Raw genomic sequence first — 23643 nt, forward strand, 5'->3', positions numbered from 1 at the left:
TAAGTGCTAGATATTAGCTATTAACAATCATAAAAATACTCACGTTTCCTCTACAGACGTGAAAGCACTTAAACACCTTTAAAGTGTTCCTCTACTTTCAGAGTTATGAGACTTCCCTTAAAGTAAAAATGGAACAATTTAATAACTTTACCAGTTAGTTGTAATAAAACTATTAACAGTGGATAAATTTTGGTTTTTCAATCATTTTTCAAAATATAGCCACTTGCAAGGCACATATGGCTATATTTTTAAAAATCAAAAATTTAAAAATTAGATATAACCATTAGCATGAATGAAAACTAGTTGATTTGAAAGAATTTATCAAGAAGCATAAACTGTTTGCCAAAGACATCAGTTAAACCTTACAGAATGAGTGATATGAACAAGGAAGACTAACTGTCCTAATTTCTTCTTTGACTGACAGACATTTCTTTTAACTCAGTTGATCACTGTTTACTTTGATAAATTATCACAGAATTATTGCGTTGGAAATAACCTAAATAGGCCATTTATCTGTCTTTAAAAGATTTTTCTCATAAAGAACTGATCCTACTTTAAAAACAGTCCAACGAAAAATCCATAACCTACTTGGTAGTGAGTCTTCATCTTTCAGAAGAATATTTATTTTTTTTAAAGAAGATGCTGGGGGTAGGAGTTTATTAATTAATTTATTTTTGCTGTGTTGGGTCTTCGTTTCTGTGCGAGGGCTTTCTCTAGTTGTGGCAAGCGGGGGCCACTCTTCACCGCGGTGCGCGGGCCTCTCACTATCGCGGCCTCTCTTGTTGCAGACCACAGGCTCCAGACGCGCAGGCTCAGCAGTTGTGGCTCACGGGCCCAGCTGCTCCGCGGCATGCGGGATCCTCCCAGACCAGGGCTCGAACCCGTGTCCCCTGCATTAGCAGGCAGACTCCCAACCACTGCGCCACCAGGGAAGCCCCCAGAAGAGTATTCTTTTACTTCTCTTCTTTCCTGAAAAGAAATCCACTCTGCTTTTGGACAAAGGAAAGCACTGGCTTCACTGTTAAGTGAAGGTTATCTCAGGTGAATTACACAGTTCTTCAGATAATCAGTTTCAAGTACAAATGGGGACAAGAATAATTGAAAATGGGTGCACCACCCAACTGGGTGTACCTTTGTTAGAGTGAAAAAAGCTACAGGGACAGGGACATGGGAACATAGTTACATGCCATGCTGTGTGGTTTAAGAAAAAAGCTATGGCCAGAGTACACTCGTACCTTGTGCTGTTCAAGAGGGAAATAATCAGCCAAGCAACTGTAAAACAGACGAACTGCATCAGGTTTGGACAAGAACGCAACTTACATACTTGTGATACTTTATTGTACTTGAAATTTGCTTTATTACAATGAATATCCAGAAATATTCTGATTTCCAATTATTTGCATTTTTCTTACATGTACAAGTTGTTCTAGTTGTACATGAATATGCAGTATTTGTGGTCTGAAAGGACTATTTTACACTATCTTTAGAAATCACTGGTACTTTCATAGTTACTTACACTGTGTCTAAAAACTGTAATTTGGATGTTACAAATTGATGTTTTTAGTCACATTACTAGCACTGATACCTGTGAAATATTTAAAACTGTAACTAGAATTATTTCTGGAGTATAGCAGGTTAGGTAATATTTTGAGCATGGAACTTTAGGGGTCCCAGCCCTTCAGTCATTAGCAACCTTACCCTAAGTGAAAAGGGGAGGCAGCTGTCAGCAACTGCTGGGGGGCACCCTATCCCCTCAGACTGCATGCTCACGTTTTGTGACTTCCTTCCTTCTCAGAAGATTCCTTTGACATCTACTTTCTCCTGGATAAAATGTGGTGTGGGAGAGGAAGAGGTACAGAGTGTAATTACAACCCAGGCCAGGCTCTCTCCACTCCCTAGGAGAAATCCCTAGCAGAAACCCCATCCAGCCAATATGCCTCTAGGGACAACTCTATCTGAGGTACTATTTTTCAAATTCTTTTTTTTTTTTGCCACGCCACACGGCATGCAGGATCTTAGTTCCCCGACCAGGGATCAAACCTGTGCCCCCCGCAGTGGAAGTGCAGTCTTAACCACTGGACTGCTGGGGAAGTCCCGAGGTGCTTTTTTTTCTTTTAAATACATTTTATTTTATTTATTTATTTTTAATTTTGGCTGTGTTGTGTCTTTGTTGCTGCGCGTGGGCTTTCTCTAGTTGTGGCGAGCGGGGGCTGCCGTTCGTCGCCGTGAGCGGGCTTCTCATCGCGGTGGCTTCTCTTGTTGCGGAGCACAGGCTCTAGGCGCACAGGCTTCAGTAGCTGTGGTGCTCGGGCTCAGTAGTTGTGGCTCACGGGCTCTAGAGCGCAGGCTCAGTAGTTGTGGCTCATGGGCTTAGTTGCTCCGCAGCATGTGGGATCTTCCCGGACCAGGGCTCGAACCCATGTCCCCTGTGTTGGCAGGTGGATTCTTAACCACTGCACCACCAGGGAAGTCCCAGTGCTATTTTTAATAAACAATAACATCAGCAGCAAGAACAGAACTGAAATATTACCACCACAGCATTTATTACAGAAATAAGAACTGAAACACCCCAAAAGGACTGAGCTACAAAATAATTTTTATTTTCTATGTTTAAAATAACTGATAAGTTGGATAATTTATTACATTTTCTTTTTAAAACAGACAATTCTTTGCTTCTTTGAAAAGAGCAGATATTTTACCTGTGTAGGACTGAAAATTCATTTTCACACTTCTTCCTATCTTTTGCTTGTACATTTGCAGAATTTACTTTTCAGTTGCCGTTAAGAGGAAATAAAATTTTAGAGGCAGCTCTTCTCATTTTACAAATAAAATATCTGAAGGCCAGAGAGGCTGTCCACCCTCCTCCAGGTCACAAAGAGAAGGGCTCTGCATTGGAGCCCGAGCTGCACCCAGACACTCAGCTCCCCCAGCATCTGTGAACCATGCCTCACTGCCTCTTTGCATCAGTGTTGCAAAGACACAATATGACAATCCCCGTAAGGGGTTTAGCTCTAGTTTACATGTACAAAGCAAAGGACACTCACCTTTTTTCATTTCTCTTCACAAATCTAAACATGGTGAAAGATTTACATGGCAGGTAGATAACACAACAAGGATGAATCTGATTAGCATAAACAATGATTCGGGTTGGTGTATATGTTGTTAACCTCTGTGAAGTCCAGATGGTTAAAGGAGTTAAGGTAAAACAAGCCTGACATTTTTTTAAAGCATACTGTTGACAGGTATATTCAAATGCTACAAAGAGAAGAAGGGTTACATTATGAACAATAAATAATTTAAAAATGACATTAGCCTTTTAACATAGATTATTTCAATAGCTTATTTTTGTTAATGATGGGGCATTTTCTCAGTAAATTCAAATAATTACTTTCATAACAGTGAATGCTAAGCTAGAGCTAGAAAAGTTAACATACAGCATTACCTTGAAATTTCAGGGGGAATAAGTGGTTGATTGGAACTTCACCTATCTTTCGGAACCAAACGATGTTGAAATAAACACATTTGGAATAGAAAACTGTATCTAGCTCTTTCATATTTCAAATGTATAAGTCCTCTGATAGAGAGAATCCCATTTTTTCTCTATCTGTTTAGATGATATGACAATAGTAGAAAGCAACATTTGGAATGCAGAATGTAGCTAGTGAAAACCTAAGTGATGTTTAAAGAGATGAATTATTTTAAGAAGAAATTAGCTTTCCACATGAAAGAAAATCAATGATCAAATAAATTTAACTTGAATATGGTGACTAAAGTAAAAATACCAAGTATAATATGACAGCTTTCAGTCCTTGTTTGGCACATATATTAATAAATTTTCAAACATCAAACAATACAACACCAATATGTACTAAAACCAACGGGCACAGTAAGATTCCTAACACGTGGTTAATTATTAACATCATAAAAACCTAATTCCCAGATGAATTCTGTAACCACGCACAACCTCTCTGTACTGTGCAAGCTGGTCCGAACACTGTCTTTTCAGGATTCCCCAGAATTCTAAGCATTTCAAAGGTAGTCATGCTGAACCCCACAATTCCTTATTGAACTCTGTGGATCTTCTGAACAGGCCTTCAGTTAGGAGGCTAACTGTGCACACACTCATCACAATTTTGAAAAGAACGGAAGGCCTTCATACATGTCAGTTTTTAGTTTTATCCAATCATTAATTTTCTGCAGAGTCGTTTTTTCTTGACTTAATATTTTTGCAAGTTTTTTCATTTTTTCTTCATTTCTTTCTATGTACTTCAACCCCTCCAACTGCAGCTGATCCAGCTTTTCATTTCGACTTTCATCTAGAGGTATGTTTTCACAAATAACAGGATTAAATCTAAAATAGGTGTCAGGAGGTAACAGACCATCAAGCATTACGTGGACTTCTGTTAAAACAAACAGAGGATAGGGTGAATTAAAAAATCGAGTTATTCTGCAACGATCTAATTTTACGTTCTTTACAATTATCCAATTTTAGGCAAATTACAAAGCCTTGCTTACTTCCACACTCCAGCTAAATAACAGCAGGAGTAAAGAATCCATAATATTGAATATAACTATGAAATGAAATTCATCTCCCAAAATACGCCATATAATTCTGATAAATTAGGACCCCTGCTTCAGGACTCTCTTCTCTGTTTTCGGTCATACTGTTAGCCACTGCTGAAATGCCTTTCCAACCTTCCTTTTTTGTTTTTTAATTTCTTTTTTTATAAATAATTTTTATGGGAGTACATGTTTTTTAATTTCTTGAGGTCATCTTTATTGAGGTATAATTTACATATAATAAGATTTGCCGATTTTAAGTGTCTAAATTGACGGGTTTTGACAAACATATACACTGTTACCACCGCAACAATCATGACATAGAACATTTTCAGTCATCCCAAAAGCTTCTTCATGCCTTTTTATGGTTGGTCCTCCCTTACCCTTTGCCTTTTCTAGAATTTCATATAAACAGAATCATAAATACATATAGCGCTTCTGGGTCTGGTTAGCTTCTTTTACCCAGCAAAATGCTTCTGAAATACATGTTGCAGCATGGATCAATAGTTCCTTCCTTTTTATTGCTAAGTGGTAATCCACTGTACGGATATAACACAATTTGTTCTCTCCGGTCTGGTTCTCTTCTGTTTTTAGCTATTAGAAATAATCCTAAATCATTTTGTAGATATATGGTTCCATTTCTTTTGGGTAAATACTCAGAGATGATATTTCTCATTCATATGGTAAAAGTTTATTTATCGTATTAAGAACCACAACACTGTTTTCCAAATGGTTGCACCATTCTGCACACCAACCACTAGGATATCTTAGTTCCCACTGTTCCACATCTTTGCCAAGACTTAGTACTGTCGGTCTCAATTTTAATCATTTTAGAGGATATGTACTGGGATCTTGTGGTTTTAATTTTCATTTCCCTAAGGACTAATAATGTTGAAAAGTCTTCCATGTACTTCTTAGTCAACTGTACATCTTCTTCAGTGAAGTGTCTGTTCAAATAGACGCTTGGCCATTTTTTTCCCCACTGAATTTTTGTTTTCATCTCTGTATATTCCTTATATTATACAATGTAAGCATTTTCTATATATATTGCATCTGATTATACATTTGGTTCTGAAGATGGATCAAACATATTTTACTAATATTTTATTTCAGTCTATAGCTTGTCTTCATTTTATTAAAAGTGTCTTTTGAAGAACAAAATTATAACTTGATGAAGTCTAATTTATCTGTTTTTCCTGTTATGTCCACATTTATTGTGTCCTAGCAAAGACTCTTTACTTAACCCAAGGTTATTAAGATTTTCTCCAGGGTATTCTAGAGGATTTGCAGTTTTAACTCTTGTATTTAGGTCTGTGATCCATTTCCAGTTAGGTTCTGTGTATGATGTGAAGGGTCAAGGTTCAACTTTTAAAATACAGTTATCTAACTGTCGCAGTACTATTTGTTGAAAAGATTATCCTTTCCTCATTGAATTACCTTTGTCAAAAATCTTTTGAGCATACATGTGTGGATCAATTTCTGTACTATTAGGTATCACTGATCTTCTGTCTTTATGCAAATACCACCCTTGCTTACTGTAGCTTTATAGTCTTGAAATCAGGGGGTCTAAGTCCTCCAATTTTTTTTTTTTCAAAATTGTTTTGGTTATTCTAGGTCCTTCCCATATTCATATAGATTTTATAGTCATCTTGTTAATCCCTACTCCAGAAAAAGTCCATTTTCATTTATATAGCAGTTGCATGAAGTCCATAGATCAATCTGTGGTCTGCCACCATAACAATACCGAGATTTTCAATTCATGAGCACGGTACTGATATATTGATTTATTTAGGCCTTCTTTAATTTCTCTCTGTAGTGTTTTGTAGTTTCTCCTGCTCAGGTCTTGTATATAATTTGTTAAATAGTTTCTTAAGTATTTAATATTTTGATGCTATTATAAATAATATCTGTGTATATATTTAATTTCAATTTCTAATTGTTCATTGCTAGTATGCAGAAATACAATTGATTTTTATTGACCTTATATTCTTCAACTTTGCTAAACTCACTTATTAGTTCTAGTAGATTTTTATAGATTCCTTAGAATTGTCAGCATAGACGACTAGGTTGTCTGTAAATAATTACTTTTCATTTCTAATCTATATGCCTTTTATTTCCTTTTATTGCCTTACTGCACAGAAAAGGACCTCTAGTACAACACTAGCTGGAAGCGAGGAGAAACATCTTACTCTGCTCCTCATCTTAAGTAGAAAGGATTTGGTCTTTCACCACTAAACACGATGCCACCTCTAGCTTTTTCATAGAGGCCCTTTATCAGACTGAGGAAGTTCCCTCCTGTTCCTAATCTGCTGAAAGTTTTTCTCATGAATAGTTGATGAACTTTACTAAATGCCCTTTATGCATCTGTTGAGATTATCATAAATTTTTCCTTCTTTCTGTCTGTTCATACAGTGAATTATACGATTTTTTTGAATGTTAAGCCAAACCCATACTCCTGAGATGTACCCTATTGGATTATGCTGTATTCTCCTTTTTATATACTGCTGAATTCAATTTATTAGTATATTTTTAGGACTTCTGCATACGTATTAATAGGGAATATTGATTGGTATTTTAATATTTTTAATAATGTTTTTGCCAGGTTTAGGTGTCAGGGTAATGCTGGCTTTAGGAAATGAGCTGGTAAGTATTTATTCTTCTTCTCTTTTCTCCATGTTTTTGTACAGAATTGCTGTTAATCTTATCAACTGTATTTTTCATTTCACACATTACATTTTTCACTTCTACAGATTTGATTTGGGTCCTTTCTATATCATCCATTTCTCTCCTCATCATGTTCAAATCTTCCTCTATCTCACTGAACATGGAGTATACTTAGAATAGCTATTGTAACATCCTCTGTCTGCCAATTCTCTCATATGTTTCATATCTAGGTCTGTTCTCACTGATCGGATTTTCTCCTGGTTAAATGTATCTTTTCATGCTTCTCTGTATGCCTGGTAATTTTTTAATTGCATGCCAAACATTGTGAATCTTATATTTTTGTGTGCTGGAATTTGTTGCATTCCTTTAAATATTGCTGGCTTTTATTCCAACAGTGGATGCTGTTAACTGGAACTCAATTTGATCTTTTTGAGAATTGCTTTGAAGCTGTGTTAGGGTGGACCCAGAGCAGCCTTCAGTCTAGAACTAATCTGATGTCACTACTGAGACCATACCCTTCTGAGGACTCTACTGCACATCCCACACATTACAAGGTCTTTCTAATTTAGGTGATGGAAATCTGAGCTGCCTGGTCCCGTGTGAGCCCCAAGCGTTGTTCTATTTAATCCTTTCTGGGGTAATCTGCCTTGGGTAGTTTCCTCACATGCTTGCACACAACACAGATCAGTACTCAAGGGGACTCCTCTGCACAGCTCTAGAGCACTCTCTCTATGAAGCTGCCTTCTCTGTAGTATTTTGCCCACAAATTCTAATTTCCTTGGCCTCTTTGCATCCCAAACGCTGTTTTCTGAGAGCCTGGGACTGTCCTGCTTGAGTTCCCCACTCCTCATGCTATCACCTAGAAACAAGCGGGGCAATCATGTGATTACTTCATTTATTTTCCCTCTCTCAGGAATCAGTGGCCTTGCCATCTGTCATCTAATGTCTGAAAACCATTGCTCTGTACAGTTTTCTAATGATTTAAGGTAGGAGGAAATATATGGCTCCTATTATTCCATCATGGCCAGAAGTTGAAGTCTGAATCCTCTTTTCAAATGTCCAAACCCTAACTATCTTTTAAGACCCATATTGAGTCTAATTTGCTTCTTGTAAATTGTCTACAGCAGTCTAGTTTAGTTTTCTCATAGGCTTAACCGTCTACATCTATTCACCATTTATTCGGCAACTGATAATATATTAGACTGAACCAAATGACACTGTTGTTTCTACACATCGATAACCATCTAGTATCAGCAATTACATATGTTTCACTCTTAATTCTTCATTAGCTAGAATGCAAGTGAATGAAAGCAGCATTTCATATTTCCTGAAAATTTCAAATGAGCCCATCACATGGTTTGCACAAGGTATACATGTAAGTATTATGAGACTGGGTGATCAAAGCTATTTTTTTCTAAGACTGCTTACAGTAAGAATATTTTATTGATTTGACAAAATTTCAGATAGTGAAAAATCCAGAATGTCACCTTTTCTTGGGTTATCATTTAATAGATAAACATCCTTAGTGGGGAGTTTAAGAGCCTCATGTAGGCTAATGACTCAGTCACTAACATGACAATATAGAAAGAATGAGATTCAGAAGCAAGGGGCTGTTAACTGTGAACAATAACTTTTACAAATTTAATAACAGATTTCACATAGGACTGAAAAATAATATAGTAAAATAAGGAGATCTAGACCTCAAGGCCCAAACTAGAAAGTCAACAAGTACTGACTGCCTACTATGTGCCAGGCATTGCAGTCCACACAGTGAACAGGAGAAGTTCCTGCTTACATCCTGGTGGGCTACAGAGACCATAAGCAATTCAACAAGCAAACATGTAATATATTGGGTTGGCCAAAAAGTTTGTTCGGGTTTTTCGTACCGCCTTACTGGAAAACCCGAATGAACTTTTTGGCTAAACCAATACATCCATAATGAGATAAATGCTCTAAGAAGGAAAAAAAAGAAAGAAAGAAGCAGGATAAGGGGTTACAGTGAGTGAGATGGTGACGGGTTTAGAAAGTGATCAGAAAAGGCTCTCTGGGGAAGTGATACCTCAACAGAGACCTGAATGAAGTGAGGGTGGGAATCAAGCATGTATCTGGGGGAAGGCCTTACAAAGAGAAGACAACAATTCCCTGAGGCAGGAGCCTTCCTAGCAAGTCTGAGAAACAGCAAGAGTTATAGTGTAGCTGGACACACTTTATACAGGAGACACGTCCTGAGAGAGGGGGAAGACGCATTCAAAGGCCAGGTCCTTCCAGGGCCTGGTGAATTTCAGTGAATGAGGCTTTTGGATTTTGTTCTGTGATAGGAAGTCTAGATGGTTTTGAGCCGGGTAAAGATGTGATTTAATTTAGATTTTAAAAGGACCACTTGGGCCTTTATATGAAGACTAGATTACAGAGGCAGCCAGAGTGGAAGTATGGACTTATTCCAGTTTGCCGCCACATTACTAAATAATCGAAATTCCATAAGTACTCTGATTCTCTCCCTGTTACCATGTGTTTATCTAAACCAACCTGACACCTTTCCTTTTCCCTGTTTCTTAAGAGTCTCCAACCAAGCCTTTGTGCTATTCCTGCTTCAGCTACTTCTCCAGCTGTAAGGAGGCCAAGGTAGCTCTAGCTCCCACACGGAGAAATCACTACTGCAGGGTTACTGGGAAGAAATGAGTGACGAGAAAGAGAAACGACAAACACCTGCTCCCATGTGCTTCCTAAGCCTACGACAGAGACATAACAACATACTCTTTGCAGTGAGCATCAGCATATTCTATCAGAAACCGAATTCTAGAAGTACGTTAAGGCAGCAAATAAACAGACTAACCTTCTGTGTCTGTAGCACTGTTGATAACGTTAGACAGTTTGGTTTTCAGGCTCGTGTGTGTCGCGGTGTTTCTCACGTCACTCTCATAACGTCCAGTGCCCAAGGATACTATGCACTCTAATGGGACGTCTGGCCAAAGACATTTACACTCGTGTATTGCTAACGCTGAAGGGTTATTCAGGAGCAAACCTCCATCCTGCAAAACATAAGTCAAGCAAATACAGGACAGAACTCTTCAAAGTGAAATTCTCTTTTACAAATATGAAAACAAATTATATTTTCAACAGTTTGAAATTTACTCACCAGGAAAGCTGAACTATGTAATAAACTGAACAAATTATTTAAAAACAAGAGATTCCTTTCAAGTGAATTTATTTTATATACTACAGGTGCAAAAGAAGTCATGTGAAAACTCACTGGCCTCACTGGCTTTACTAAACTTTCCTTTCCTGTTACAAAATTCTCTGAACTTCTTCTTGGATTGCTCTGTATATTTTGCTCAAAACTACTGAAATGAACTGAATTAGTTTTTTAAGATTTTTATCCTTGTTTAGTGGTTAATATAGATTCTGTATAAAATCTAACAAAAGAATTGTGGTTCTACCAAACAAACAAGACCAGTTCTTTCACAAGTCTATTATAACCAAATTTATTAATTTAAGTTGAAATTTTATTAACAATACAATTTCAAAGTACCAAATTCATTTACTGCAGATATAACCTAAACAAAGCAGGCAACTTTATAGTTCTAAGCATTTATCAATGCTTCAAAATAAGCATTGATTTCGAAGACTCCACAGGGCAGGAAGGGTAAAATATGCTGATAGAGTGCTGTAAGAATGTAGCAGAATAAAAGTATGTAACCAAAGACAAATATCATATGATATTGCTTATATGTGGAATTTTAAAAAAAAAAGATACAAATGAACTTATTGACAAAACAGAAATAGACCCACAGACATAGAAAACAAACTTACAGTTACCAAAGAGGAAAGGGGAGGGGGGAAGAACAAATTAGGAGGTTGGAATTAACATATACACACCACTATATATAAAACAGATAAACAACAAGAACGTACTGTATAGCACAAGGAACTGTACTCAGTATTCTGTAATAACCTATATGGGAAAAGAATCTGAAAAAGAATAGATTTATATAAAAATGTATAACTGAATCACTTTGCTGTATACCTGAAACTAACAAGACATTGTAAATCAACTATACTTCAATTTAAAAAAATTTCAAAAAAAAAGTATATTAACTAGTCTCACATTCCTGGGATAAACCTCACTTGGTATTAGTATATCCATTCAATTTTGAAAAGCTATAAACTGTTAGAAATTATTCCTTCTAATGAGCCCAAATCTCCCTCCTTGTAACCTGTACCTACTAATTCTAGACTTGTATTTTGAAGCTACATGAAATTCAATATCTTGTAATCCTACGGTCTGGCCATTCATGAATTACTTGCAGTTTTCAGAAGGAGTCACATTCTCTTGCCTTCAGGGTTCTGCACATGCTGTCAACTCAAAATTCTCCTTCCCCAGCCCCATTCTTTGCTCAGCTCCCACTTATTCTTCAAAACATGGTCCAAGAGTCATTATTCCCCCAAGAACCTAACTGAAATAATCCTAACATACTTAGTAGAAAACAATCCATTTCTACTGGAAGATAAGACAATGCTGAATTCTGTACCAGTACATTAAAAAAGAATTTTGAAAAAACATGCTTTCTGCAAGAATGGGAAGAGAAATACAACCTTAAATTGTCATGCAGTAATGCAGTACATATTTTAAATGAAGACACCTTTATTATAGTAATTCAAAGAGGCCAAAAAGCATGTAGTGACTATAGTTTTGGGGACCACTATCCTTGTGTGTGCTGAGTTTGACAGCAGATGAACTGAGACTATACCTGCTGGAACCGATCACCCGCTTGCCTCAAAGAACAAGTAGGAACTAAATTCACATGTCATTTGAAACTCCACGTGCCTTGCCTTGTTACTGTAATGGCATTTAATTCTCTGAGCTTCCTGGCCACTGACACAGTCCAATACTCCTTCCCCGCATCCTAAACCCTTCCACTGTGCTCTGTGGAATTGTTAGAACTCCCAACGTAGTCTCACCTACTTCTGAAAGTGCTCTCTTCTTCTTTTTTTTTTTTTTTTGCGGTACACAGGCCTCTCACTTGCTGTGGCCTCTCCCGCTGCGGAGCACAGGCTCCGGATGTGCAGGCTAGCGGCCATGGCCCACGGGCCCAGCCGCTCCGCGGCATGGGGGATCCTCCCGGACCGGGGCACAAACCCGCGTCCCCTGCATCGGCAGGCGGACTCCCAACCACTGCGCCACCAGGGAAGCCCCTTTCTTCTTTGACTTAGCAGAAACACAGCTCTTCCCTGACATTATTTCCCAGGAGGTGTTGATTCTTTCATATCTCAGTGGCTAGGAGGAGGGATGATGTCTTACTTGTTTTAGCATCCCTTCCAGACCATTATTAGTCCTAATTCACTTGGGAAATTCATGCTCTTTAAAGGCTCTGCTATTCAGCCAAGCCACCACTTCCGCATCACTGTTGTCACCTAGCAACCTCCCCAGTCAACTAATTAAGTCAGCACCTGGCTCACAGACTTTCTATCTATCCCATGTAGAAAGGGGTGGAAATTCTTTTTACTACCCCATGTGACTTCACATCTTTGTAACACCTTGGACTCTCAGTTCTCAATCTTATCTTCAAAAAATATTCTTTTATCTACTCTCCAAGATCACACATTAGCTCTTGTTATCAAAATAAACGGAATCATGCAGTATGTGGTTTTGGGGTCTGGGTTCTTTCACCTAGAATAATGCTTTGTGAGATCCATCCGTGTCATTGTGTATGTCAGTAATTAACTCCTTTTTACTGCTGAGGAATATTTCATTATTCAGATGTATCACAGTTTGTTTATCCATTCAGCAGTTGAAGGGAACTATTTTTAAATTTAGCTATCTATGTATCTGTTGAAAGTCATGAATTGGCTAGGCATTTGTATTATTCAACTGCAAAAATCTACTTGGACTCATTAAATGTAGATAGTAATAAGTTATTTCCTAAAGGCTTTCCCAAGTACAAATTTTAATTTAATCCTTTCAACTATTTCCTTTGTTCTCAATTAATATGAATGATACCCATCCCATATTTCATTTCTAATTTAGCAAAGAAGTTATTTCTTTATTATATTATTTTTATCTTAAATTCTATACTTATACTCTGTGTAACTTCTAATCATCTGGGTATTTTATTTTCTATTATTTTATTTATTTTTAACATCTTCATTGGAGTGTAACTGCTTTACAATGGTGTGTTAGTTTCTGCTTTATAACAAAGTGAATCAGCTATACATATACATATACATATATCCCCATATCTCTTCCCTCTTGTGTCTCCCTCCCACCCTCCCTATCCCACCCCTCTAGGTGGTCACAAAGCACCGAGCTGCTCTCCCTGTGCTATGCAGCTGCTTCCCACTAGCTATCTATTTTACATTCGGTAGTGTATATACATCCATGCCACTCTCTCACTTCGGCCCAGCTTACCCTTCCCCCTCCCCACGTCCTCAAGTCCATTCTCTACGTCTGCATCATTATTCCTGTCCTGCCCCTAGGTTCTTCAGAACCCTTTTTTTTTAGATTCCATATATATATATATATATATATATATATACACACACACACACACACACACACACACATATATATATGTTAGCATAAGGTATTTGTTTTTCTCTCATCTAGGTATTTTACATGAAACACTTCTTCATTATTATAAAAGCTATAAAGAAGGATTAGAGAAGACAAAAAGGGGAGAAAAGAAGGGGCAAACAAGGCTTAACAAGAATTGATAATAGTAAAATTAATCCCACATCAAAAGTTGCCAAGTTTTCAATAGTTTTAATAGCCATGCTTCAAATTAAATCCCTGTTCCTTAAACTTTACTTGCTTTCCATCAAAAAAGTGCAGAAGTTCACATTTTTGGCACTCACTTTAGTCCAGTGGTGAGGCACACCATTCCTTAAGCTCTGTTTAGTTAGCCTACTCTCGTCAGATGCCTCTGCTGTCAGCAAGTCCTTAGGCTAACGTTATGTCTACGGGATCTCCTGAAGCCTTTCCATTCATTACAGTATTCATACTCACAGTTAGTTACTGTGTACTTGGTGTTTGTCAGCCACTGCTCATGCTAGGTGCTGAGGTAAAACAGACTTGAAAAATACTTATTAAATAAATTGATGCTTATCTTTCAGAAGTACACACACGATTGTATTTTAACTGCAGTACATCAGGCATGTACTTAATAGCCTAATATTTAGATACTTTTTATTGCTTTTAATGTATATTTAATCATTTCAAATCATAAATCAGAATTTATACCAGAAAATAACCACTGGGCAACACGAATGCCTCCTGATCATCTCATCTTATTTTTTAGGGTTTAATATTTTTATTTTATTTTTTAAGAAACTCTTTTTTTTTTTGGCCACGCTGCGCAGCTTGCAGGATCTCAGTTCCCCAACCAGGGACTGAACCTGGACCACGGCGATGAAAGCACCAAATCTTAACCACTAAACCACCGGGGAACTCCCTATAGGGTTTTTAAAAAATTTGTTTTTTATTATGTTAAAATATATATAAAATTGGTCCTTTTAACCTTTTTTAAGGTTACAAGTCAGTGGCATTAATAACATTCAGAATGTTTTACAATTATCACCACTATCTATTTCCAAAACGTTTTTATCACCACAAACAGAATCTGCAACCATTAAGCAATGACTCCCCAACCTCCCCTCCCCATCCTATTTCTATCCTAATCAACTATTCACTCTTTATACATAAACTCAGAAGAAGACTTCTTTGTAGAGCCAATCCTGACAAAATAAATCACATCTTTTACACTACTTCTTAACCCTGTACATATTTTTATTATTGAATTTATCATCTCATTCTGTAACTCTGTTTGTATTCTCCTGGTTTGAGCTATTTGAGGGTAAGATCCAGGAAACACAAACAATATGCTAGCAATTATTAAAAACCTTTATATTTTTTATGGTTAACATAGGGCCTGGCACTGAGTAAGCACTCACTACATTTTTGTCCAGTTATAATGAAAATTATTAGTTGTGGCCTGGCACAGGCATAATTTAGCACAGAAAATGCTAGGCAGGCTCTTTCTGCTAAAAACACTCTTTATCTGGAAAGTTTATATGAAATATCGTAATTCATTTTATGTTAATGTATGCTGAGTTCTGAACGTAACCTTTTAAAATGTAAATAAAGTCTAAAAGAAATAATATATTAGAATCTGCCATCCAAACCTTCAGCGCAAGCTAATTTATCAGGATCTTTCTCCAAAGACAGTGAATAAATGATTTAATTTTGGAGGTTGAGATGGAAAAAGATAAGAGAGAAGGGATATGCATATGACCAAACTCATCAGATTGTATATATCAAATGTGTAGTTTTTTTTTTTTTATCAATTTTACTTCAATAAAGCTGTTAAAAAGAGAGAAGGGATAATGTTGTGTAAAAAGTATTATTTGATAAATATGATGCTACTTGGATGGGGTAGAGAAATAATACATTGGAAGCTACTCAAAAAGAATTCTTCCTACTTTATAATTTCCTAGGACATCTAATAAGCCTTGTAATACTGTAGTAACACTCTTCTCTTTACAAAGACAAATGAAATCTACCCATCTACTGACTCATACCTCTTAATTACTTATAGCAGTGTTTTCAATAACTGTTCAAATAGAATATAAATGTATAATTTATACTTTACCTGATAAATGTATAATTTATACTTTACCTGAAAAAGGATACGAACTTTCATTAAAACGTATGTCAGACATGACAGTTAAAAAGGATTTTAAAAATGAGACTGGAAATACTGAATATAATTATTCTAAGAACTAAGGATAAGAGGATTGTAATAAGTAGTGTATTTTAGTTTTAAACTTCTTGGCAACTTTTGAAGGGTTGGAAAGGAACTTTGCTTGAATGTTTTGTTTAAGCAATTAAGATCATTCACACCTTAGAATACTCTAATCCATCTTTCATGGTGTCTTTAGAGGAGAAAAATATCCCTCTTCCTCAAGTATCCTGAAAAGGATACGCAATAAGAAAAATATTTGCTTAAATAAGGTTTGATTAGACTCCAGCTTCCTTCTGAATATTCTTAAGTTAGATGTGCCAGTCTTTTTGGAATCAAGTCACTGATTTACATGAACGTATATTCTCTGTATATGTGGTGACATGCATTATTTTTTAATTTTTTACTTATTTTATTTTAATTTATTTATTTTTACTTTTGGCTGTACCACACAACATGTGGGATCTTAGTTCCCTGACCAGGGATCGAACCTGCACCTGCTGCAGTGGAAGCATGGAGTCTTAACCACTGGATCACCAGGGAAGTCCACACTTTTTAATTTTTTTAAATTGAAGTATAGTTCATTAACAATATCATGTTAGTTTCAGGTATACAGCACAGCCATTCAGTTTTTTATATATATATATTCTCCTTCAGGTTCTCTTCCCTTATAGGTTATTACAAAATACTGAGTATATTTCCGTGTGTAGTTATATGCTTTAAATAAAATTTATGTAAGAAGTTATTTTAATCTGTAGATCAGCCTAAGTTCAAAGATTATAGTCATCAAAATAAAAATTGCTATGCATGGAAAGGAATATCATTAGCTTATCTGAAATGGAAGAAGAACCACTGAATTACTCTGGTTTGTTATTTGTATTCTACAGGACTGAATTAAACCTTAGAACTACTTCCTCTTAGATAAAGAATAATGAGCAAATGAGATAACTTCTTTGGGAGTCTGGGAACATATGGTCCTGAAATACAGTAACTTAACTGAGACTTTCACTAGTATTTGGCGTAACTGCAATTTTGTAGCATGACAACCATCTTAAGGTCGTAAGTTACAAACCTAAACTATTATATTCCCAAATACACTGTTATTTCTCCATTTATGACATGGTGAAAATACTATGGAATATGGAGAAACTGTTGTTACAAACAGCAAGATATATATTAAAATAAAATTTTAATTTTGACCAATAAGTCCTGAAATCTATGTCAGAAAGAAACTCTACAGCTAGCACTTTCTGCCCTGAGGGGGTGGGATAAAGCGGACAAAGGCAGGAAGGGGAAGTGCCTTACATAACTCTGCAATGACTGATCTGACCAAGTGGGAAACAGTCTGTAATGACTCCAAAGATGAAAGGAACCCATTTTCATCTCCTAACTACTAAGATTATGACATTACTTCTGGTAAGACAGAAAGAAAATGGGATAGCTGAAAATGGGATAACATTTAAAAATATATCTAAGCTGTTACATAAAATTATAGGAGAAAAGAAAATTGATAACCACATTTTAGTTATTATAATACTGACACATGTAAATTAAAATTATATAGTTGATATGTAGTTTATATAGCAGATCTGTGAGCTTTTGAACATCTATAAATCCTTGGCAAAATATGTTTTCTTCTCAACATATATGTGAATACCAAGTGCATACCAGTGAGTGGAGAGGAGAGTTAAGGTTATTGACTCCATCAAAGGAGAATGCAGTGGGATAGCATATAAAAAATTAAGCATATGTTAAAAACATATATTTTGGAAGTATCAGCTCAAAAGCTCTGTTGACTTTTATCATTTAGTATAAGTTATGAGTTCAGATTTCCAAAAATAGTGGAAAAACTTGACAAGGAAAAAATTTATGATAAATACATGAGTCTATGTCAGAGAAAGTATACATCATTCAACATCATAGAAATAATGTTCAACTTAATAGATCATTTAGCCATAAATTTTAAAACAGTGTAATTATAGATAGCATCCTAACTCTGTCACTTAACAGCTGCAACCCTAGTCCAGTTACTTAGCTTTTCTTAAGACTCCAATTCCTCATCTGCAAAATGGAAATCACTCTATCTGCCTCATAAGCAGTGAGGATTGTATGAGGAGATGCACACAAAGGACTACATAGGTGTCTGGCACCTAGCTAACCTAATGAGTGTTTACTATTATTATTTTATTACATCATCTCCTTCCAACTACGTCCACCAAAATTGTCAAACAGACGGCATTCTGCATTTTCAGTGACTGTGTTTCACTTTTAATTTTTATTACATTTGGAAAGCCAAGCATACATACTACTTCATTTTCCTATCATATTAAAATTATCGTAACTGGCCATGAATCACATTACAGAAGATACAAATAAATCTTTCCTAAAATATGCTCTCAAGCCAGAAGGCTTGTTAATTTAAGAAAAACAAACAAGAAGTACAACTATCTTGTACTGCACGCACATCTTTTGCCACGTGGAGACACGAGGAAAGTCTCCTTGGTTGATCCCTCTGTAAGTTCAGGTGACATTTAATAAGCGCTGACTCTTTTTAATTATGTAAAGTTTTAGAAGATAAACCACATTAGTCAACTTACCTGATGAAGATCATTTCCCAACACATACTCTGCAAAGTAGCCGGGAGCAGCAGATGAGGCTCTAATGGCCTGCCACATTTTATACTGACAGCCTCCCAAATAGTGAGAGTTGACTCCAGGAAAATGTCCATAGTTTCTGAACACAAAGGCTTTTGGTGTTATCCCTCTGTTCACTATGGTACTTACTGCAGCTACCTAGTAAATTAAAAAGTGAACAATACGCACTGTAAGCAGCATATTTGGGAACTGTAAAAATTAAATATTATTTAGTAGTATGAACAATCTACAACTCCACCCATCAAGATAAATGTATAACATAATTATAATATTAATCAAACGGAAGCAGATCCTTTTAAATAGGTATTTCTTTACAGGAAAATAGATACAAGGGCTGAGACAATTTTGAGAAATGCATTATAAGAGAACAATAATAAAAGATATTTATTGACTACATGATTTGAATAGTTATTGAAAAAGACATTGAAGAAAGCATAAATTTGCAGACCTTTATATAATAATTGACACTGCAGTAGTAGCAATGAATAAAAACTACTTAAAGATGAATAAATATACTATTTTCATACCATTTATAAATTAGTCATTGTTTCTGTGCTCTTTGAAAGCATTATGACTTTAGTTAACTGAAACTCTGACACTAAACAAACTCTCAAGGCTTTCTGATTGTAATTAATAAGCGGTAGCTGGACAATTTTTTTTTTTTTTTTTTTGCGGTTCGCGGGCCTCTCACTGTTGTGGCCTCTCCCGCTGCGGAGCACAGGCTCCGGATGCATAGGCTCAGCGGCCATGGCTCACGGGCCCAGCCGCTCCGTGGCATGTGGAATCTTCCCAGACCGGGGCACGAACCCGTGTCCCCTGCATCGGCAGGCGGACTTTCAACCACTGCGCCACCAGGGAAGCCCGCCGGACAATTTTTTATTGAAAAAAACAATGTTTATCACCCAGGGTCTCAGATTTTCTCAGTGTCAGCTGAACTTATGTAAAATGTGATGTATCCTAATGATCTGCAATATAAACTTAAGAGGCTGAAAGGTAATGGTGAGGGCTAAATTGTTAGGTCTCCATGCCAAGCCCTGTCAGGGGCCTGTGTGCTTTGCTATTTTATAAACCAAGAGTCACATTCCAAGTTCGTGTGAGTGACCCAAGTGTGTCTCTAGGCCACTGTGGACAAGAGCTGGCCCTACACTAAAATCCAGAGGGTCTTTCCATTAATTGGTATTCAGGCAGGCTCGATTAAGAAACGTGTCAATGGCTGCCTCATTTATCACGAGTGAATTATTTTTTGAGATTTCTGCAGTTCCCCCACACCCACTCTATTCTTTTTTTTTTAAGTTGGCAATTCTCACAATTTAAGAACAAATAAACAAGAAGCCCTGAAGATACAAGAGAATAAACAAGAGGTGTAGTGTGCATCTTAGGGTCCTCTCCAATGAGCTAGTGCATTTCATTATCATGGCCTCACGTGGTCTGATGGAGCTACCCCTCCAGCCTCACTGCACACGCTGCCCTAGGATCCTTAGGCTCCAGCCTTCAAGAACTCTTTCAGGGCCTGCATTTCTCCATGGCTCCTTCTGTACACACGGTTCCCTTTGCCAGGAACACTCATCAGCCTTCACACTGAGACCGCAAAGCCCATTTCCTTAGAGCAGTCTCCCTCACGTCTCTGTAAATATATGCTTTCAGAGAACTGTTTTTGTGCTCCATAACACTTACTTTGGGAAAACTGTATCTCAGTTGTGTGATCATTTGATTAATGCTTACTTTGCCCTACTGGACCGTAAACTCCATGTCTGCGTTCACTCACTAACGTATCCAAAGTCCCTAGCATTATGCTGGCACATGGGGTAACATAATTAATATCTAAAGAATGAATAAAAATATGTGTAAGCAAGAGTGAAAGAGCAACAGAGGGAGCTGTATTTGATTTTTTCTGGTTACAGCTTGTCATTCAAGAATAAACACAACCTGCATGGGATTTCTGCGTACATAAACCCTTATTCCTTAATCAAATAATGAATTTTATTAAAGAACACAAAACTCAAGCAATACTCAGATCACTGGGTTTCAAACAAAGTAAATAGAAGGAGAAGCCGAACTGAGACTGATTCTAGTGACATTAACATTTAAAAAACTGGGATTCCATTTGTATATTAATTTAATATTTATCTAAGAGGCACATAAAGTTTCTTTAAAAAAATCTGGGAGGAAATGCCACAATTTCCCTTAAATACCTAGATTTGATTAACCCTATAATAAAATAATTCTTTATCTTTAGTCCCAGTCTTCCATGTTCTTAAACTTTCGTTATACTTTTACTTGATATAGAAAAGGTCCAATGATCACATTCTGTACCTTCATAGAATGAGCCAATATATAAGGAATCGATATAATCTACTAAAAGAGCTTCCTTCATAATAAATCCGTTCACCTGACCTTCAATTCCAATTACGTGTTATATTTAGGAGACTCTAAACTTACCTTAGGGCACATGGGGTTTCTTGCTGTTTCAATCATTAGTGAAGATCCCATTCTATCCCTTTATTAAAGGAGAAGAATTAAAGTATATCAATTTTATTTCCCAACATCAGTGAACATACACTATGCAATTACTGTTGGCTCATGGCTTGTCAAAACCATGCAGGACATAAAAGTAGTATAAGAATCTCCTCTAGGAAGCTTATAATCCAACTAATGCACATAAAACAATACATAGTTATCCATTAACCTCTAATTCAAACTGCAAGTATGTACAATTCTGAGGGGGGCAATCAATACAGGCTGCAGTATCTGGAAAAGATGCACAGAGGTGTAGCTTAAGAAGGACACCAACGATGGCAAGAAAACACATTAAAAACCAGGACATATTCAGAGTAAAGGCACAGAGGCAGAACAACTTGATGTTTTCAGGATCCTCCTGACAGGACAAAGGAGCTGTGTTGAGATAAGCCTGCAGAAGTATGGCAGACTAGTTACAGAACAGTCTAAAAACCAGATCAGGACACTCAGACTTCAAACCTGCTTTAGCAATATAGAGCCTATGCCACCCCCCAAAAATGCTTTTTAAATCATCTGGGTTGACATTTGAATTACTGCAACATAATAGAAATTGTCCGTGGGTAGCAATTTTCACAACTCCATTATAAGGTAATTTTATTTCAGTGCAGACTTGTTCCAGACTTAAAAATTATGTATTTTTCCCCTGTACTGAATACAAAGACTATGTTTTTTGACCAACCTGCCTCAGTAAGGAAAAACATTTTTCTAATGACATTTTTTCAAGTGACACTCATGTTTCACAAATAGAATATTACTGAATTTCACATATTTACAAATTAGGTAGTAATCTACCCATTATTATCTTTTATAAATACAATGTAAAACGCTTTCTAAAACAGACAAGATCTTTGTCTTTCCCAACCTGATCTGTGTGTTTCCTCGGAATGAAGATCAACGCAATTTTATTCTCCTAAGGGTCTTTTCACTTTATCTTTTCATAGAAATCTTGCTGTAAAATTGGGACAGAGATACTAGAAGCATGCTGCTTTCACACTTAAAGCAAAGTTCACATTTATTTTTTGTTTAAACCTTGATTTTATAAAAAGCTAAAATGCTTTAGTGAATTGTTATGATATAAATGGGAAGAGAAAATCACAAACATTAATTGGTCACTTTAGAGAGATGTCAAAATAAAAAAAAAAAATTCTCAATATTCCCAGATTCTACTGATGCTATAATTAAAAATAGCATCCCTACTCCCTCTTGTGAGAGCACTGGAATCACAAGTAACTGCTGAACAAGCATCATCAGGAAGATGCTGGAACTCACCAAAAAAGATACCCCACATCCAAAGACAAAGGAGAAGCTACAATGAGACGGTAGGAGGGGCACAATCACAGTAAAATCAAATCCCATAACCGCTGGGTGGGTGACTCACAGACTGGAGAACACTTATACCACAGAAGTCCACCTACTGGAGTGAAGGTTCTGAGCCCCACGTCAGGTTTCCCAACCTGGGGGTCTGGCAATGGGAGGAGGAATTCCTAGACAATCAGACTTTGAAGGCTAGCAGGATTTGACTGCAGGACTTCGACAGGACTGGGGGAAACAGAGACTCCACTCTTGGAAGGCACACACAAAGTAGTGTGCGCACTGGGACCCAGGGGAAGGAGCAGTGACCCCAGGGGACACTGAACCAGACCTACCTGCTAGTGTTGGAAGGTCTCCTGCAGAGGCAGGGGCTGGCTGTGGCTCACCGTGGGGACAAGAACACTGGCAGCAGAAGTTCTGGGAAGTACTCCTTGGAGTGAGCCCTCCCAGAGTCCGCCATTAGCCCCACCAAAGAGCCCGGATAGGCTCCAGTGTTGGGTCGCCCCAGGCCAAATAACCAATAGGGAGGGAACCCAGCCCCACCCATCATGAGACAAGCGGATTACAGTTTTACTGAGCTCTGTCCACCAGAGCAACAGCCAGCTCCACCCACCATCAGTCTCTCCCATCACAAAACATGCACAAGCCTCTTAGAAAGCCTCATCCACCAGAGGGCAGACAGCGGAAGCAAGAACTACAGTCCTGCAGCCTGTGAAACAAAACCCACATTCACAGAAAGATAGACAAGATGAAAAGCCAGAGGGCTATGTACCACATGAAGGAACAAGATAAAACCCCAGAAAAGCAACTAAATGAAGTGGAGATAGGCAACCTTCCAGAAAAAGAATTCAGAATAATGATAGTGAAGATGATCCAGGACCTCGGAAAAAGAATGGAGGCAAAGACTGAGAAGATGCAAGAAATGTTTAACAAAGACCTAGAAGAATTAAAGAACAAACAAACAGAGATGAACAATACAATAACTGAAATGAAAAATACACTAGAGGGAATCAATAGCAGAATAACTAAGGCAGAAGAATGGAGAAGTGACCTGAAAGACAGAATCGTGGAATTTACTGCTGCAGAACAAAATAAAGAAAAAAAATGAAAAGAAATGAAGACAGCCTAAGAGACCTCTGGGACAACATTAAACGCAACAACATTCGCATTAAAAGGGTCCCAGAAGGAGAAGAGAGAGAGAA

At 37.1% G+C, this 23643-nt stretch overlaps 1 protein-coding gene across 5 annotated transcripts in view; it reads right to left on the bottom strand.

The window, feature by feature from the left end:
• Nucleotides 1-2526: 2526 nt before the first annotated feature.
• PNPLA8 (patatin like domain 8, phospholipase A2) overlaps nucleotides 2527-23643 on the bottom strand; it is a 134591-nt gene continuing 113474 nt past the window's right edge. For all 5 annotated transcript variants that reach the window (XM_027123941.1, XM_027123942.1, XM_027123940.1 and 2 more), the window contains 4 exons: nucleotides 21053-21110; nucleotides 18557-18751; nucleotides 10058-10253; nucleotides 2527-4400 (listed from right to left, as the gene is read on the bottom strand). In XM_027123941.1, coding sequence (XP_026979742.1) covers nucleotides 4126-4400; nucleotides 10058-10253; nucleotides 18557-18751; nucleotides 21053-21110 — 724 coding nt within the window. In that variant the 3' untranslated portion in view covers nucleotides 2527-4125. The remainder of the gene's footprint in view (nucleotides 4401-10057; nucleotides 10254-18556; nucleotides 18752-21052; nucleotides 21111-23643) is intronic.

The sequence above is a fragment of the Aethalodelphis obliquidens genome, unplaced genomic scaffold (genome assembly GCF_003676395.1).
Source record: "Aethalodelphis obliquidens isolate GAN/ISIS:26980383/991018 unplaced genomic scaffold, ASM367639v1 scaffold27, whole genome shotgun sequence".
In the NCBI taxonomy this organism is placed as follows: Eukaryota; Metazoa; Chordata; class Mammalia; order Artiodactyla; family Delphinidae; genus Aethalodelphis; species Aethalodelphis obliquidens.